Source organism: Nannobrachium achirus, assembly GCF_963921795.1.
Source record: "Nannobrachium achirus genome assembly, chromosome: 3".
Classification (NCBI taxonomy): Eukaryota; Metazoa; Chordata; class Actinopteri; order Myctophiformes; family Myctophidae; genus Nannobrachium; species Nannobrachium achirus.
In genome coordinates, this window is record NC_137812.1 from 72,201,024 (window position 1) to 72,220,555 (window position 19,532).

General features: G+C 45.5%; 1 protein-coding gene across 1 annotated transcript; it reads left to right on the forward strand.

The window, feature by feature from the left end:
• Positions 1-4,439: 4,439 nt before the first annotated feature.
• LOC308281564 (activating signal cointegrator 1-like) lies at positions 4,440-6,176 on the forward strand (the record flags this gene model as incomplete). The annotated part of the gene is made up of 1 exon (XM_080721794.1): positions 4,440-6,176. The coding sequence occupies one exon, from the start codon at positions 4,440-4,442 to the stop codon at positions 6,174-6,176; it is 1,737 nt and encodes a 578-aa protein (XP_080577920.1).
• Positions 6,177-19,532: the final 13,356 nt, after the last annotated feature.

Genomic DNA, 19,532 nt, shown 5'->3' on the forward strand with positions numbered 1-19,532 from the left:
TGTCAGGTACATGGGTGTCTATCTTAGTGGTGTAGTGTATCTTGTACACCAGGTTGTCAGGTACATGGGTGTCTAGTGGTGTAGTGTATCTTGTACACCAGGTTGTCAGGTACATGGGTGTCTATCTTAGTGGTGTAGTGTATCTTGTACACCAGGTTGTCAGGTACATGGGTGTCTATCTTAGTGGTGTAGTGTATCTTGTACACCAGGTTGTCAGGTACATGGGTGTCTATCTTAGTGGTGTAGTGTATCTTGTACACCAGGTTGTTACAGGGATTGACACTAACGGTTGCCCGACTGCCCGGGGCAAGTAAAAAAAGAGGTCGGGCAGGTGAAGTTTGCTACGGGGTTGCCCGACAGGGCAAGTGCACATTTTGAGTTACAATAATGAGATCTGTGCCTACTTGAACAGGGCTAGTGTTCCGTCTCTCTCTCTATCTCACTCTCGCTCCCCCCCTCCCAAGTCCATCCCTCCACACACACACACACACACACACTGAACGAACGTGCAGCCAGTGGCTCATAGACTGTAAAAACAGTGGCTACTTGAGCTAGCAGTCGAAAACAGCTACTCTACAAGGCGTGCAAATTCACATTATGCTAAAGCATGGCCAGATTAATGCACACGCTTTACGGTGGGGAGAAAGTGAAAGAAGACAGAACTATTCCCGTAAAAGTGCTAAAATCTATAGCAAAGGCTGCTGAAGAAGGAGCGCTCGAGCGCTAAATCGCTAAAAATGTCCGCGAATCGTCTATTTTCCGTGCGAAGCGTCTAATATGTCCGTGCTATCAACAGTGCCTTTCTGATGCAGGGGTTGACACTAAGGTCTCAGAGGCACTTGCCCATCGGGCAAGTACAGGTCATGTTCTACTTGCCCGAAGATAATTCCCACTTGCCCGAAAAGTAAATCGTCCATAAAATGATAGATATACGATTTTAATTAATTTCTTTACTTTCTGGGGCTGTGCGATAAAATGCCATACCTCAATACCTCCAAATCCAAATACCAAATACTTTAGCTATGATTGAATATGTCTATGGTTTCACACTTGTTATTTTATATTTTTAAATGTAGCAACAGTAAAAACAGCACATTATAGGTAAATAGTGCTCTTATTTTACATTCCACAGACCAGAAGACACAGCGCACTGGCCACGTTCAGGTGTTTTTAGACAGATATCTCGTGTTGTGTTTATAATTTGTGTCCCCTCTCAAATGAGCACTTGCCCTGTCGGGCAACCTGAAAGCCAACTTCACCTGCCCTGACGTTTTATTTACCTGCCGGGGGCAGGTGGGCAAGCCTTAGTGTCAATGCCTGTGATGTTTCCATCCCTGTTGGTAGCCAGCCACACACATCCATACTATTGCGCTACATAATGCATTTAATCATGAGCAGCATGTGTGTGCCTGTGGCGTGATTATGGATCCAACTGGGAAAGATGGATAACCACGCCCCGGACTCATTTTTGAAGCTTGTGATTGGCTGAACCGGACGTAGGGAGCGCTCCGTTGTAGTCACTTGGACCGCGCGAGGTGCACCAAAACCCAATTATCATGGCGTTTATCGTGCGCATAAATATAACGATTGCATTCACCACGGCTTCGTAACTCGCGCGGCGCTCCGCCGGCCGCGCGGCCCTGGCCCGCTCTTCGCGGCCACTCGCGCCTGCGGCGCTCGGGGGCGAAGAGCAGGACCAAGGTCCAAGGTCCGCTGGCCTTCGCGCCGCTTGCAATGTCGTGGACAATAACTGAAAACGAGCGCTCTTTGCCGTTTCCATCCATCTTTCCCAGTTGGATCCATAATCACGCGTCACTGTGTCCACTGCAGTCTGTTAGCGTTCTGTGCTAAGATAACTTGTCTGCTGTCCAGTGTTGCCAGGTTTTGATTGTGAGAGCAACCTAGGTTTATGATTTTTGTTTTTATTATTATTATGGTGTGTGTGTGTGTGTGTGTGTGTGTGTGTGTGTGTGTGTGTGTGTGTGGGGTGTGTGTGGGGGGGGGGGGGGGGGGGGGGGGCAAGTAGATCATGACCTGTACTTGCCCGACGGGCAAGTGCCTCTGAGACCTTAGTGTCAACCCCTGTGTTAGGTACATGCCATGGGTATATATTAGTGGTGTAGTGTATCTTGTACACCAGGTTGTCAGGTACATGGGTATCTTAGTGGTGTAGTGTATCATGTACACCAGATTGTCATACATGGGTGTCTATCTTAGTGGTGTAGTGTATCTTGTAAACCAGTTTGTCAGGTACATGGGTATATCTTAGTGGAGTGGTGTAGTGTATCTTGTACACCAGGCCCACTGCAAGATATAGGTTAAGTGTACAATATTATGAAACATAAAACAATAAGCGTTGCACAGCATTGTGCTGATGATCATACAATCCCCCTTTCCTTTCATCTTGGTTGGATGTGACTGCAGCCTGGCTGTAGGCCAGCAAAATGCATGGGGAGGAAGCTGTCCAACTGTGTGTGTGTGTGTGTGTGTGTGTGTGTGTGTGTGTGTGTGTGTGTGTGTGTGTGTGTGTGTGTGTGTGTGTGTGTGCATGTGCATGTGCACGCGTGTGTGTAAGCTTGGGTTTGTAGTTAACATGGTGAGAGGACAATCCATCTGTCTTCGCGGTTGCTTGGCAGTTTGCGCGTGCGCGTGCATGTCACGCGTGCGTGCGTGCGTGCGTGCGTGCATGTGCGCGTTCGTGCGTGTGGAGAGGGTCATAAGTGTGTGTGTGTGTGTGTGTGTGAGTGTGTGTGTGTGTGTGTGTGTGTGTGTGTGTGTGTGTGTGTGTGTGTGTGTGTGTGTGTGTGTGTGTGTGTTATGTGCAGCTCATTTTGGAATGGTTTTCTGGCTACGTGAGACTAGGCCTAATAGACCTTTAATAGAATATAGAAAAAAGTAGAAAGAAGAATAGATAGATAGACAGAACTTCATTGATCCTGAGGTAAATTCAGTTTCAATTCAATTCAGCATTGCAGATAGGGTCAAACAAAGACACTGCACAGGTAGAACAAGTATAATGGGTATTAACAGGTATGTAGGGGTGGCAGTGATCAAGAGGTAGAGTATTAACAGGTATGTAGGGGTGGCAGTGATCAAGAGGTAGTATTAACAGGTATGTAGGGGTGGCAGTGATCAAGAGGTAGAGCAACGGACTTGGAACCTGAAGGTTCCTGGTTCGATTCCTGGCTCCACCTGGCAAAGTGTCTTGCTAGACACTGGTGAAAAAACGTACCGGTAGGTAGACCACAAACTTATTCATAAAAAAAAACTTTATGAAAACCAAAAAAACTATAAAAATGCTATCTAAATTACATGTATGGTCATTGAGGATAGGCAAGCGCTGTGGGTTAAAGGAGTAGTTCACCCCCAAAATGCCTTTTTTTTATATTGATTACTCATGCCATGGAGACTTGAGTAAAATAATACTTTTAGTTTTTTGTCGCATTCCTAAGACAAAAAGTTGATTACAATAAATTTACCCCCATTGATTCCAGATGGGGACCTGAATGCATTTGGGTCCCCATCCGGAATCAATGCGGGTACATTTACTATAATCAAATTTTTGTCCTAGGAATGTGAAAAATCCAAAAATATATTATTGAACTCAAGTCTCCTTGGCATGAGTAATCAATAGAAAAAAAGTCATTTGGGGGGTGAACTACTCCTTTAATGTGGAAGCTAGGACAACAATAATATGAAAGGCCAGGATGATTCTTTGTGTGCGTGCTTGCATCCTTGCATGTCTGTCTGTATTTCCCATGCCTGTCTCAAGAACTGTCTGACCGATCCACTTCAAATGTGCTGTGTGTAGCACTGAGGACTGAGGAGGGGAGTGATGTTGGCTGTCCAGAATATCAAAGAAAAAAAAATATAAAAGACATCACTGATACCGCCGCCTGTACTGTGCATGCGTCGCTGTCATGGTAACAGCTTTATGCTGAAACACTGCCCAAATTTGGAGATGACTGACATCACTGATACGTCTGGTTCTCCACAACATTACTTCTGAGACTCCTACATTCAATCCCTCCTATACTGCGCAAACCCCCAGGCATCCCTTATGCCCATATATGGAAATCTCTGTATATGTCTGTCTGTCTGTCTCCCTATTACAGTATGCCCATAAATGGTCATCCCTGGTGTCATCAATCATGATGTGGACGTCCAAATACTGTGATAAGGGGTACAGCACAATACTCTGACAACCGGGTATCGCATAACTGCAGGGTCCCGCCTACCTAATGGGTATTGTTCGCGGTATTGTACGCGCTTGAGCCTAGTCATTAAAAAACACAACGTTGACTCAACATCTGCTCGTCAGGTGTGCATAACGTATCAGAAGTAGAATCAACTGTATCAGGTGGGTGGTATTTGACCGGTGTATTACATTACAGACATACTTTGCTATTGTTATTAGAAATAGGTTATACATTTTCGACATGTCGGATGCTTTGCTCCGCTGGTGTGTGGACCAGTTACACCACAGCTTTGGGCTGGAGGCGTCTGAGGACGTTGTCTGGTACATTTTATCTATCGACAACGCCGATGAGATCGGGGAGTATGTGGGAGACCTTCTCCAGGGAATCGACGGGAAGAAGAGGGAATTCATAGACGAGCTCCTGAATCGATGGCAGAGGTCTCAAAGACAGTCTACCACAGATAACCAAGGCCTTTTCCTGTTTGCGAAGTCTAGGCCCGAACCAGATTCCTTCGACGTCGCCAGGGACTCCCAGAAGAAGTCCAAGCGTAAGGGCCGGTTCAAGCCAGAGGCCATGCCGATGAACCAAGCAGAACCTCAGGTAGAAGTTATCAAAACGCCCATTGACCTGAAGAAGGCCCAAGAAATGAACACCTCCTCCTCCTCTTCATCCAAGAAGAAAAGTAAGTTTGTGAATATTTACGCTAAAGAGGGACAGGACAAACTGTCCATAATTCTGCCTGGGCGCCACGCCTGCGAGTGTCTGGCCCAGAAGCACGGCCTCGTCAACAACTGCCTCAGCTGTGGCCGCATCGTGTGTGAGCAAGAAGGCTCTGGGCCCTGCCTCTTCTGTGGGAGCCTGGTCTGCACCACAGAGGAGCAGGAGGTCCTGCAGCGAGACTCCAACAAAAGCCAGAAGCTGCGAAAGAAACTGATGGCCGAGTGCTCCGACGGAGACCGTCTCGCACAGCAAGAGGCTCGCGTGAAGGCCGGCCTGGAGAAGGCCATCCAGCACAAGGAGACGCTTCTGGAATACGACAAGAACAGCTCCAGGAGAACTCGGGTTCTGGATGACCAGTCGGACTACTTTGCCACCGATTCCAACCAGTGGTTGTCGCCCGGCGAGCGCGACAAGCTGAGGAGGAAGGAGGAGGAGCTTCGAGAGCTCCGGCACGCCTCCCGGAAGGACAGGAGGATCACGTTGGACTTTGCCGGTCGACAAGTGATCGACGAGGGAGACGACCTCAGCCGGTACTACAGCAAGCTGGACGAGACGATCGAGGCCATGAACGCCGGCGCTCAGCCGAAACCGCCGCCGTCGCGCCCCGAAGGACAAGGCGAACGGCAGAGCATCAGAGGACTGGTCAACCCCAACATCGTGCAGGCCGCGCCGGAGTGGGTGGACGCGGGCGGCGGCGAGAGCCGCAGGCGGAACCTGCAGAAAGGAGTCGGTTCGGCGGGAGACGAGGCAGGAGCAGAGCGTTGCAGACTGAGGCTGCAGGACAGCGAGCTGCAGGAGATGGCCGACGGGGGCTGGTGCCTCAGCGTGCACCAGCCCTGGGCCTCGCTGCTCGTCAGGGGCATCAAGAGGGTGGAGGGGCGGGACTGGTACACCTCCCACCGCGGCCGCCTGTGGATCGCCGCCGCCGCCAAGAAGCCGACCGCTCAGGAGATCGAGGAAGCGGAGGGTGCGTACCGTCACGTCTGCAAGAGAGAGCCCAGGTTTCCAGAGGACTACCCTGCCGGCTGTCTGCTGGGCTGCGTCAGCGTGGCAGACTGCCTGTCCCGGGAGCAGTACAGGGAGCGGCTCCCCGACGTCGGCGAGGAGGAGTCGGCTTCTCCGTTTGTCTTGGTCTGCACCGACCCCCAGGAGCTGCTGGTGAAGCTACCCCTTAAAGGGAAGCACAAGATCTGGAAGCTGGAGACTCTGTTTCACCAGGGAGCCAAGAAGGGGCTCGTTCCGTCGGAGGGACATTAGACCCTGATCGAAGGAGAAAACAAAGAAAGCGTGTGATTGGTTACAGTTCAGGAAGGAAGACATTAATCACTAGACTGCGCTCTGTCGAGGTGCCAACTTGCGTCTTGTGCAACCGTGGTCATGTATTATTGTCCTAAATATGATGATATAAGAGAGGTATTTGATTAATGTCCTTCATCTTCAACATCTCTAAGTGCTGTGTTGCCGTGGCTACCACATGCAGCATCCTGAACCCATGGCGACGTTTCTGGGAAGAAGAGCAGAGTGACACATCAGCAGCAGATCAATGACATGAGCAGCAGAGTAGTGTTGACAACTAGACAACTAGTGGTGTCAACAATATTCACAATTTGGCCGTGCACAATACACCCTATTCACGGCCCCACCCACTCAGCAACTTCCTGGTGCTGACGTCACGCTTTGAAGGGGAAACCGCTTAACTCAGAAATCGCAAATGTAATGCAATTTCCGTATAGTAAAGTATAGAATACGGGTAGCATGATCAAGAACTACGAGACAGTAAAAGGCACAAAGCATTATAATTTACTTTTCCGTTCGAAATAATGATTTGTTGGCTTTAAGTCCAGTGATTTCTGTGTTAGTTTCCCCGTCAAAGCCGACGTCAGCACCAGGAAGTTGCTGAGAAATTTGCTGAGTGGGCGGGCGTGAATAAATAGGGTGTATTCTGAATCGATTCAGCAACGTGACATAATCGATTGACATAAATATATTCAGTATAGAGCATCGCAGCGGAAGTGGTTTACTGGTCCCACTAAAAAAATCACCCATTCATTTTCCCCATAGACTTTTACAAAAATATTATAACATTATAACAATTATGTTAAGCCTAGAACCAAGCCATCCAGGAAGGCAGTGAATCGTGACCATAAAACCTTTGTTTCTATGAAAAGAACATTTTGAAAATCGCTAAACAAAGGGTAGTTATTAAATGTAGTATATCAAAAAAGGTAATATTAAAATATGTTTTCACATAGGATCAAAGGTTGTATGGTCATGATTCACTGCAATCCTGGATGGCTTGGTTCTAGGCTTAACATAATTGTTATAGATATTTTTTGTAAAAGTCTATGGGGAAAATGAATGGGAGATTTTAAGTGGCACCAGTAAACCACTGCGATGCTCTATATCTGACTGCTTGTATTGACTGATGAACAATGTGTGCAATATAGATATAAAACAAGCTTGCTGCGCGGTGCTCCTAGAAGGAGCTAAGCTCCAACATCTGGCTTTGTCCAAAGTTTGTTACAGGGAGGGCCAGGGTCACATTGGCCTACATCTTGGCACAAAGCGCTCAAAGTTTGTTCACAGGGTCACATTGGCCAAGCTTCGCAGGCCGCTTAATGAAATTAACTCCGCTCACTTCACAGTGGGTGTGATTTGTTAACAGATTTGGTACGAATTTTGTACAAACCCTGTAGCTCTAACCTGACTTTCGCCAGATAGTTGCAGCAGTGCGTAACGCTCTGCCTTACATCTGGGCTCTCTCGGGCACACTCGATGTAAGGGGCGGGCCATTTTTTGAATTTCTGTAGCTGGTGATTGGATGTGGCCGTTTCTATCACAGTCTGGGAGTGCCAACTCCAACCACTCATATTGGCCTGTCTGCATGACGTTGCACCCAGAATCCGCCTCCTGGGTTTCCACGTGGTCTGCAATCAGACTCTATTGGCTCAGAGCCGCTCAGAGCCCGCCCATAGCTGCCGCTGATTCGTCCGGCCCGGGACTTTACGAGTGTTATCAACGCTGGCCGAGCAAGCCCAGATGGTAAAGCAGAGCGTTATATACGCAATGCTGCCACCATCTGGCGAAAGTCAGGTTACTGTAGCTCTACTGTATGTATACTGTAGCCTAAAGCGCCTTGGATAAAGGTGCTATAATATAGCCTAAATGCATTTACAATTTACCATTTACAGAGACAGAGACAGAGACGGACACACTTAGACAGACAGACAGGTCTTGTGTTTTAGCCTGGAATCAGAGTCTGGCTACGCGAGGCAACTTGTGTTTAGCCTGGCGTTGAGCCTCAGCTCTGACCAGCACTGCTTCTGCTTGCTGCTGCTGCCGCTGCTGCCGCCGCTGCCGCCGCTGCTGCCGCCGCTGCCGCCGCTGCTGCTGGCATCAGTGGCGTCAGTTCAGAAAAAAGCTAAGGTATGGCAACATGACTGGTGTCTGCAAGACACCAGTCATGTTGCCATACCTTAGCAACATGAAATATTTATTTTAAGAAGTACATATTATTTTTCCCCCCGTTTCTATGGTTTCTTGGGCTGGATATGGCAGCCTGGAACGGTTGTTCAAGTGCAGCTAAACTTGGCATGTTAGTAAACGTGCCACAATTAACAATAATGCGTTGCACCTGTGCAGCTGACCTGCGGAACCTGGGAATATAGGCTACCATTTTGTCAAGATGGGGAGAATAAAAGTGTGGAGAATACAATTATAATACCTTGTTAAAGTGACCATGTTGTTAAATTTTGCATTTGTTGTTATTTTACTGTAATTTAACAACATAATAACCAGCGCAGATAGACTATAATTCCAAACATGCAAACATGACCCGCTTTAATTACTATTATTTCCTTTATCCTCATCTAATCTTAAGCTAATGCACGCAACTGTTTTCACCATAAAGCATAGTAGGGTTTTCAGAAGTTCATTTAATGTTTTCCATTTAATGATTTCCTTTATCGCCATCTTGGGCTATTGCACGCAACTGTTTTCGCCAGGTTGTAAGGTCTTATTTTAGTTGTTTCTCATAAGCTCGCAACCTTCCTTGCCCATCGGCCCCCACCGTTGCGCTCAGGTTCACCGGCTGCCAATGACATCATCATCGATGGGGATTCCAAGCTAAAAGAAACTGCAGCCTTTTTCTGTTTTCCTGGAAAGTCATGTTCTTGCATAACGAAGCCCGAGATCAAACTGGGAAACTTTCGGGAACCCTCTGTGTTCTAATGACGGCCACTCTACCCCTGAGCCACTGATGCACCTTCGACAAGTTAACTAACTAAAGCTTTTTTCTTTTTTTTTAGATAACGGTAGTGGAGTAAAAGTACAATACTACATCATGCAGTGGCATAGAAGTAAAAGGATGGAAAATTGGTAATACTCCAATAAAGTAAATGTAACTCAAAATTGTTAAGTACAGTACTTGAATAAATGTTACTTTTACATTGCTGCCTAAAACATAATGTGGTTCTTCCAGTGTTGTCATGGTACAAACACTGTCTCTCAGCATCCTGCAGGGGTAGCTGTTGCTCCAGCACAACGCTCGCACACACATACACACTCTGAGAATACACTTCCTCAATCAAACCCTAACAGACACTCATGGAGGGACACACACACATTTCTGGCAAAACAACACACACACACACACACACACACACACACACACACACACACACGCACACACACACACACACACACACACACACACACACACACACACACACACACACACACCCTCCAGATGACCCAGTTGTGTGTGATAATTAGGTTATTTGAACAATCATAACATTACACTGATTACACTGAATCTTTTGGGTCTGATGTTGATCCCGATTTTGGATTTTAATCGTATCCAACTCTTATACATTGCAGGCTGTACCTTGGTCTCCTTGCTTTCTTTATTGAGACATTTAGATCCTGCGTCTGGTTTGACATGACTGGTCAAGTGCTACTGCCTGAAGGTCGAAAAGATGAAGACCTTCAGTGGCTAAGTGTGGGGCGGGCTATCATTTTTGGTCAGTAAAAGATAGATTTTACCCTCCGCAGCCTACGATGTACGACCTATAATCCCCCAAATGCCCAAATGAATGATAGTTTCGCCATATCACACCCGCTGATTTGGGATCCAGTTTGGCTTTTCAAAATAAGTCAGTAAACTAGTCGCGCCAATTCTTGGCCATCTGGCCAGTGATGTATATGGGACCAGTTACTCATATATGGAGACCCCTGCATGATAGTCCACAATTTTATGTCAAATGATGTCCATTTGGGCATTACCAAATATGGCCATTCCCAGATATGTCCTTAATATTGATAACATTATCTATCTATAAATGCGAGAAGTCTCTGTGTGTCTGTCTGTCTGTGTGTCTGTCTGTAATCCGCGTATCTCGAGAACCGTTCGTCCCACCGGCTTCAGATTCGGCACGCGCGTTCCCCGCCGCGGCACGGAGTGCAGTGCCGGGTCTCGACCCGACCCGACGCGCGGTTTTCCCGAACCGGCGCGAAACGTTCGGAATCTCCTTATGCGGGGTTGATTGTTGACATCAGGCTGTTCCGGAGGAAATCGGCGCAAGCGCTGACTCATTGTGACATCACTTCATAAAAGGCTCTGACATCACGTACGCCACATGAGTCAACAAAAAATCTCTGTGAGTGTGTATGTATGTATGTAATCCGCGTATCTCGAGAACCGTTCGTCCCACGGGCACGCGCGTTCTCCATATATGGGCATAAAATGAATGCCCCCATATATGGGCATAAAATGGATTGCAGACAGACAGATACAGATATCTCCATATATGGACATACATGGACAGAGGCAAACAGATGGTCAAAGATCTCCATATATGGGCATAAAATGGACGCAGACAGACAGATACAGATATCTCCATATATGGGCATAAATGGACACAGGCAAACAGATGTTCAAAACGGGTCCTATGACAACAGGTATAATGAGGTTTGGACGCAGACAGACAGATACAGATATCTCCATATATGGGCATAAATGGACACAGGCAAACAGATGTTCAAAACGGGTCCTATGACAACAGGTATAATGAGGTTTGCATTAAAGGGGGAACCGGCACTGTGTCTGCAACACAGTAGGAGGCACAGACAGATACTCCATATATGGGCATAAAATGGACGCAGATAGACAGATATCTCCATATATGGGCATAAAATGGACCCAGAACTATAACTGCAGTGATCTCCATATATGCACATAAAATGGACGCCGACAGACAGACAGACAGATACAGATATCTCCATATATGGGCATAAATGGACACAGGCAGACAGATGGTCAAAACGGGTCCTATGAAAACAGGTATAATGGGGTTTGCATTAAAGGGCGGGGCATTCATTCCCTATTTACATTGTTCCGAGTTGGCCAGGTCGCCGACTAGATGCTGGGCCGCCCAAGCTTCTAGACCTTAATAATGTCCTTAATATGGATAATATAGGAATGTCCATATATGGGCATAAAGCCCTTTTGCAGTCTGTTGCTATTAGCTTTGAGACTGCGGAGACGTTTTCCATGCGGCAACATCTTGAACAGACTGTGGTTGGGATGGTGTAGATCTTTGATGATTCCCTGGGCTTTTTTGACACAGCGTTCGTCGTACAAGGCTTGGATGGGGGGGGGGAGATCGCATCCGCTGATGCGTTCGGCTGTCCTCACGACCCTCTGCAGTGCTTTGCGGTTGAGGTCAGTGCAGCTGCCATACCAGGCAGTGAAGCAGCCTGGTTCCAAATAGTATTCTGAGGCACCCCTGGACTGGCATCACAGCACCCTAGGGTGCCATGGATGGCACCCACCTTGAGAAACCCTGCTCTAAGGTTAGGTGGGTGTTAGTGAGTAAAGCAGAAACCCTGCTCTAAGGTTAGGTGGGTGTTAGTGAGTAAAGCAGAGGGTTCACAATGAGGATGAGGGAGGGGTTCCCAGCAGGGGGGGGGGGGGGGGGGGCTTTCCCTCCGAGGCGAGGCGCTGGATGTTTGGATTGCACCAGCGTTGTTTGTTCCTCCGCTGGTTGCCGTGGGAACGTAAACATGGCCATGTTTAGTGGAGAGGACCGCATTAACATGACAACGTTACAACTCACACACACGCACACACAGTCACACACACACACACACACACACACACACACGCGCACGCACGCACGCACGCACGCACGCACGCACGCACGCACACACACACACACACACGCACACACACACACACACGCACACACACATGCACGCACGAACATACATGCACACATCCAAGCATGCGTGCACACACACAGCTGGAACTATGCCCAGGATGTCAGCAAACTCCCACTTCTGAAGTGATGTAAAGGAACCAAGTATGTTCACTCTAATTGCCTCCTGTGTTAAGTTTTAAGGCACTTTACTTTGTGGAATTTGGCCTATGCAGAACATAGGACTACATTAAGCAATTAAGCACTGTTTTATACTTGGGCTGTTCAAAGACAGTGACAACATTGTGAGCTAACGTCAGGTATTTTTTAAAGTTGTTGGTAAAAAAACAAACAGATGACAGACAGACAGACAGACAGACAGACAGACAGTTGAAACATGTTCCTCACGTCTACGCTGGCTGAATTCACTGGTAATCATCTGATTTCACAGTAATATAAACCGTTAGTAATGAAACTTGACTCCGGTCCATCATATCTCCCCTTTAATAATAGCAATTGGTATTGTTTTTATAATCCTTTTTATCTTTCCTTACTTTTTGTGCATGGTTCTATCATGTTTCTCATCTAGCTCACCAACCTGTCAACATAAGAGTGTGTACTTGCGAGCGTGCATGGCGTGTGTGTGCGTGTGTGTGCAAGCATTCGTGCGTGAGTGCGTGCATGCATGTGTGCGCGCTCGTGTGTGTGTGTGTGTGTGTGTGTGTGTGTGTGTGTGTGCGCGTGTGTATGCGTGTGTGCGCGCGCGCGCGCGCGCGCGCGTGTGTGTGTGTGTGTGTGTGTGTGTGTGTGTGTGTGTGTGTGTGTGTGTGTGTGTGTGTGTGCATGCTTGGGGATTTAAGTGTTGAGGAATGCTGAGTTTGACCTGTTGACCTCTCACCCACATTCACCATCTAGGGGCTCTGAGTGGGAGGAGGGGTGTGTGTGTGTGTGTGTGTGTGTGTGTGTGTGTGTGTGTGTGTGTGTGTGTGTGTGTGTGTGTGTGTGTGCGTGCGTGCACGTGTGTGTGCGTGCGGTAGACTCAGTCATGACCCTGGGAAAATACAGTAAGTCAATAAGAGAGCCATAGGATGAGCATCTTTACGTATGATTAGGTCATAGTCACAGTCATTTGGTCATTATTTATTTTAGTTCACTATTATCGCTCTATTTTTATTCGATAACTTTACCCTCGCATACTTGTACCTGGGATGTAACAATAGAAAGAGATATTGTATAATTAATCACGAACACAAACAGACACAGGACAGTGCAGCATTGCGAGATCCTGCTGAGATTGCGCGCCGTGCTCTTGTCAGTGAAGCGTTGTTGGTGTTGTTAAGCATACGATACAGGGACGTGCTGGGCCCCTGATTCAGCCCGGGAAAAAGAATTGGAGAGGCCCTCATTGGCACTCATTTAAAAAATGATTTAAACTAGTGAAAACAGCAGATCTACAAGCACACAACGCCTCGCACCGCGAGGCGTTGTGTGCTTGTAGATCGGCTGTTTTCACTACTTTTGTGCAAACGGTTACATTTTTACTTTTGTGCAGTTACATTTTTTCCTAATGGCCGGCCTGGACCGGCCGGGAATGAACCGGCCGTTCGGGAGTTGTCCCGCTTTTCCCAATGGCCAGCACGTCCCTAGAACGATAACTCTGACTGTACGTCTTATCACATGTCTTATAGACAGGCAGACAGACTCTGTGGTGTGGCTTCAGAAAGAAGATTATGTCAGTGGAAAGCTAAGCCCATGTACAGTAAATACAGGCGTATACACGCGCATCCGCGCACACCCACACCCACACCCGCACGCACGCACGCACGCACACACACACACACACACACACACCTATACTGGTAGATGTGGTTTAGCAGGACCCTTTAGCTCAAACCTGCGGTTTACAACATTAGCAGGACACCACTTTCCACTTGCTTTACTAATATGTGGAGCATGTCAAAAAATCTATTTTGAGCCATAGAACACATATTTCACTTCAAAAGTTGAATAAACTCAACACAACTCAAGTTTTAACAATCTGACAAAATCCTACATTAGGAGGACATTAGATAATTAGGTTCTAAGCTCCGCCCATGTGAATTAACAGGACTAACTACATTAACAGGACAGCTGCAATTAAACACATGAAAATATGTCACTGCAGGGTATTTAAGGGTCAAATGTGATTAAATGTGTCATAGCTAAACACAAACAAGGCATTCTATTGATGTTTTTAAATCTCTTCCTAAGACACATTTGTTTTTTCGCTGGCTTTTAATGTTCCTTAATTTTCCTGCGCAAATCGCTACACAGTATGTCTACACTCATGTCATCAACATGGATCTGTCCCATATAGCGCCCCCATCAGGACGATTTTTTCAAACACATTTTTGGACACTGCTCCTACAAATTTTGCCCTAAAATCACGAAAATCGGTACACCCCACATTCTCTGAGCCAACCAAAACTATACATTGTCCACACAACTAGGAACCAATGCCAGTTACATCCGTCTTTGTGTATACATGTGACCTGACGGTCGCTTATCTCCCGATTAGGGAGTCTTACTGGTAGGCCTGTTTGTCATTTATGCACCATGTACAGCACTTCGGTCAATGTCTCTTGCCTACAGTGGTGTTACTGTTTCAACACCTGACTTGCCCTCAGGATCAACCATACAAGTGGAATATAAGCCAGTAAACATGCAGGACTGGAATGACATCGATACAAAGCTCACTAACTAAGTGTTGTTGGTGCCACTGAGATGGTAAACTACAATTCAATGCAATATGACTACTGTGTGTGACTTAGCAGGCCTGAGAACAGGCTGAGAGATGTGATTTCAACATCTTCAATGTTGAGCTACTGTTAATAAAGTTCTGCAGTGAACAAACTAGCATTTTCATCCATCTTGGTCGAAGGGGGACATTGAAAATGTCATGACTGAGGGGTCAATAGACTTAAGCTTTGTGAAGTTAACTTTACAGCTCGTCTGTTATTCTTGACTTCTTTAGAGATTTTCATAAGAGATTTACTGGAAGGGTTATAAGACCAAAAACTATAGCTGAAAAACACACCAATCATGAACAAGGTTCAACATTTATTTTTTGTAGGACACAGGAATGTAGCCCTGCCCCGCTGTAATCAGACAAAATTCGGGGAAGACCGCCAAAGCACCTCAGACCGTAGGGATGGGACAATATACGATATTATCGTTTATCGTGATAAAAAACACTCACAATAATCATATTGTGGAGATTTAATTTATCGTAATATCATCCTCTGTCATACACTGGGATCAATTCACCTTTTATTTGCCGAGCTGCATATCCAGTACTATTTAAACCCTCTATAATTGGTAAAAGGTACATAATATATGTACTTGATACAGTAGTTTTTCACTCTCTACCAAATCTCTTTGCCAGAAAATAGACGATCTACAGTACAAGCTCACAATGCTTCGTGCTGCGAGCTTGTAGATCTGCATGATTACTGCATGATTGATCTGTCGCAAAGCCCTCTCCCTAACTGTGAGGATTGGACGACAGCGTAGCAAAACACTTCCACCCAAAGTTGGCTCCCATAACCCGCTAAAAAGCCCGTACCTTGGCCCCCCATCGACCGGGAGAGACGGGGCCAGCACCCAGGGGGTACCCAGGGGCCCAGCCACCGCCAGGGCTCCCCACGGACCCCCTGGGAAAAAATATGGGAAAATAGTCAAAAGTAGCCGATCATAAATGTGACCCGATTAGGGAGTCTTACTGGTATATAGGCAAATTAATATCAAAAACATTTATATTACATTATTACGGCCATGGTGAAACGTTGCTGCTGGGGGACCTGCTACAGTGATTATAGCTACCCAGAACATTTGAAGGGAGCATTTTTCAAATCATTTTCCGAAACCAAAATCTGCCTTAGACTGCAGCCTGTCGATTGTAGGTATAAATTATCTATACATTTGTTGTTTTTGGGTCAGTTTTAAGTGCACTGCAATTAAGCAATGACATTGTTTTTTCCAGCGGGTAAATGCACAGGAAGAAAAATTAAGTGAATCTTTAAAATATAGCAGATCCACAAGTCTAGGTATGCAGGTCGCCGGTTCGATTCCCGATCCGGACGACCTTTGCCACATGTCATTCCCCATCTCTCTCCCCATTTCCTGTCTGTCTACTATCCTAACAAATAAAGGCATAAAAAGCCCAAAAAACTAATCTTAAAAAAAAAGAAAGTCATGTCTGAGATTTATCACCCAGCCCTACTTTAATGTTGAGTTACATGTTGTATGACATCATTTTTGTAGCTGCAAGGAATAATTATGGCAATTATAATTTGATAATTGATTTGCAGTATCTCATAAGCTACAGTGCGTTACTGCATCCCCATTATTCAGTTGCCTGCAAATGTATAAATAGGCTACTTTTTCCAGAATTATGTTTAATACCAGCGTTAGTCCAGAAACCCCCACATTTACATAAATCAAAACATCTATTTTCAATAAAGTAGTAAATGAGGATCTCCCTCAATTGATCTTTTCGAGAAATTAAATAAAGGTTGAATGAATGCAAATCTTTTGTATTGCTAAATGCTCATGATGTCCCCGAACATGCCATGACAAGGCAAATGTTTTCTTTGGATATTAATGTTATCACCACCGGCACCACCAAGATGGTTACTTTGTCAACTATCATTATTCTGATATTGCTACCATGCTGTTATGTAAAAATGTTCATATTCTGTTCACACAGTGGTTCTCAAAGTGAATTCCAGGTTGGAATCCACTTTGAGAACCACTGTTCAGGCCCAGGGACTCTGACACTGTTGTTTTTGACAACAAATTTTGATTTAGTTTTGAATAAAATGTCATTTAATTTTAGTCATAATTTAGTGACCTGAAGAGTTTTAGTTTTAGTCTAATTTTAGTCGACTAAATATCATACATTTTTAGGCGACTAAATCTACAGTTCATTTAGTCAACTAAAATGTATTTTGGCAGGCGTTGATGGCATCGTAATGAGTGATTTTACACTTGGTTGTGTGCTGAAAATAGCAGATCTACAAGCTCACAACGCGTTGCGCGACACGTTGTGAGCTTGTAGATCTGCTATTTTCAGCACGCAACACTTGAGAACAACCAAACATAAAATGACTCTCTACTCCACTAGTCCCTCCCTAACGTTTTAGTCTAGTTTTGATTTTGTTGACGAAATTGTCAATATAATTAGTCTTAGTTTTAGTCATCACAGCTTAGTTTTTATTTAGTTTTTGTCAGTGAAAGAAATGCAATCGACAAATACTTTTCGTCTACACTGCTCTGACAGTACAAATGGAACCAAATGAACACTAAGTCTCATGATGCAAGGTTAAATTAACATTATCTGTCTGTCTGTCTGTCTGTCTGTCTGTCTGTCTGTCTGTCTGTCTGTCTGTCTGTCTGTCTGCCTGCCTGCCTGCCTGTTTGTCTGCCGATTGTTAACCAATTTGAGTTAAGCTCTCCTCCACTCTTTTCAAAGATTTCACCTTGTGCAGGGAAACCCTTTCACTCATTCTTTCCACTGTAGCCCACTTGCTGATTACTAGCTTGCAATGCAATCAGCCACTGATCAAATTCACCTGTGCTGCCTGCCCATCCCCCATCCCCCATCTCCCTCACTGCACTCACTCAAAACTGTGTGAGTGAGAAGCTGCCCCTCCCCCCACAGTCAGTTGGTTTGTTTGTATGCAGTCTGTACAAGGCAAGGCTTTAAATACTGTGAATATGTGTGAAAGTAAATCCTACGTGTTACTTTATGCTTAGGGTAGTCTTACTAGTGACTATATACAAATGGAACCAAATGGAACTCATAATCTGTGTAATCTATGCACATGGCTTATTTTTTTGTTCTGGTTAGTTAAAGCAGTGGTTCTCAACCTCTGGGTCAGGGAATTATTTTGGGGAGGGGGTCCCCAGATGATTATCTAAATGACTGTGCACCATTGCTTTCTCTCTGAACAGTAAACATACAGCATAAGGTTTAAGTGTAAGGGTATCTTCAGATTTCTAAAGTACCCTTCCGTAATCAATGGGGGCAATTTACCCCTTTTTGTGCAGATATATGACCGATTTGTTGCATGTCTGAGTCATCATGACATCACTGAGATGCCATAGACTCCTACCTACCCACTGTCTGACGTGACCTACCACTGCCGGATGCACCCACGCACACGCGCACACACGCACCTCATCCCGGATTGTATAACAGATTTCTTAAGCCCGGTTCACAATGCAACATGCTAGCCCAGATGATCCTTTTGCCGTCCTATAACCTAAAAGCCTAACATGGGTTGTGACAGCACTGAGAGTAGAGACGTGCTACAGCCAATCAGAGAACAGGACAGGTGGCTTGTTTGATTTAATTCACACATTATTTTCTTTTATATAATTAAAAGACTGTTTGTCTGTCTGGATCAATCCAGTGATATAACTTTAATAATTCTCGTGGGCGAATCCAGGTGTGACAGAACACTCTCAATGGAGCTATTGTAGTCCAGCCTGAGGATGCAGTAGCCTAGACTCCGAACCTCTTCAGGCGATAAAAGCAATATAGTTGCAAATTCTTTATCCTCACGTGCGTTGTGTCCCACTTGAGCTCCTCTTTATTGTGTACTTCAAGGAACTTGTGTACTTCAAGGAACTTTAAATCCCTGCTCCCTCAAGCAAGGAGATGAGGATTAGATTTGAGTCTGGAGGAATCAAGCAGGTTAGACTGATTGTAGTCCGAGCATTTCAGGCAAAAAAGTGCGCGATTCCATCAAAATACTGCACAAACTGGCCGGACTATAGTAACATTGTGTCACATATGAGGAAATGGCATATTCGGGACAACCTTGGTAGTAGGCTAATAAGGCTATGCTTTATTCAAGCCAAACGAGACACTCTATTTGGTGCTTTATGATCCCACAGGGAATGCTACAATTTGTCAATCAGTGTCATCACCGATAAACAAACTTTTACTGCACTGTTTTTACAGTACAGTAAAAGTACAGACAGTACAGTACAGACAGTACAGTTCAGTGATAAAAGGTCAAGGTCACAAGCTTATTTAGAATAATTTGACCTTAGAATTGTAGTAAGCTACTTTGGTGTCATATACTGTATCTGAAGGCTAGTGAAGTCACTGATCTACAAGATGTACACACAATTCGTAACACAAGAATTTTGCCTATACTGTGTAATACTGTGTAGAGGAATAATTCTAGAATCAGTATCGGGATTTAAAGGGATATTCCATTTAAAAAAACTCTGCCTTGCATGGGTCTGCCTCCCCAGGCTCAGGGCCTCTCCCCACACACACCCATTGTAACTTCAAACTCCATTATATTTTTTTCTGGTGACTCATACTACCCTCCTAATACATGAGCAGGCCATTTTTTTTTCC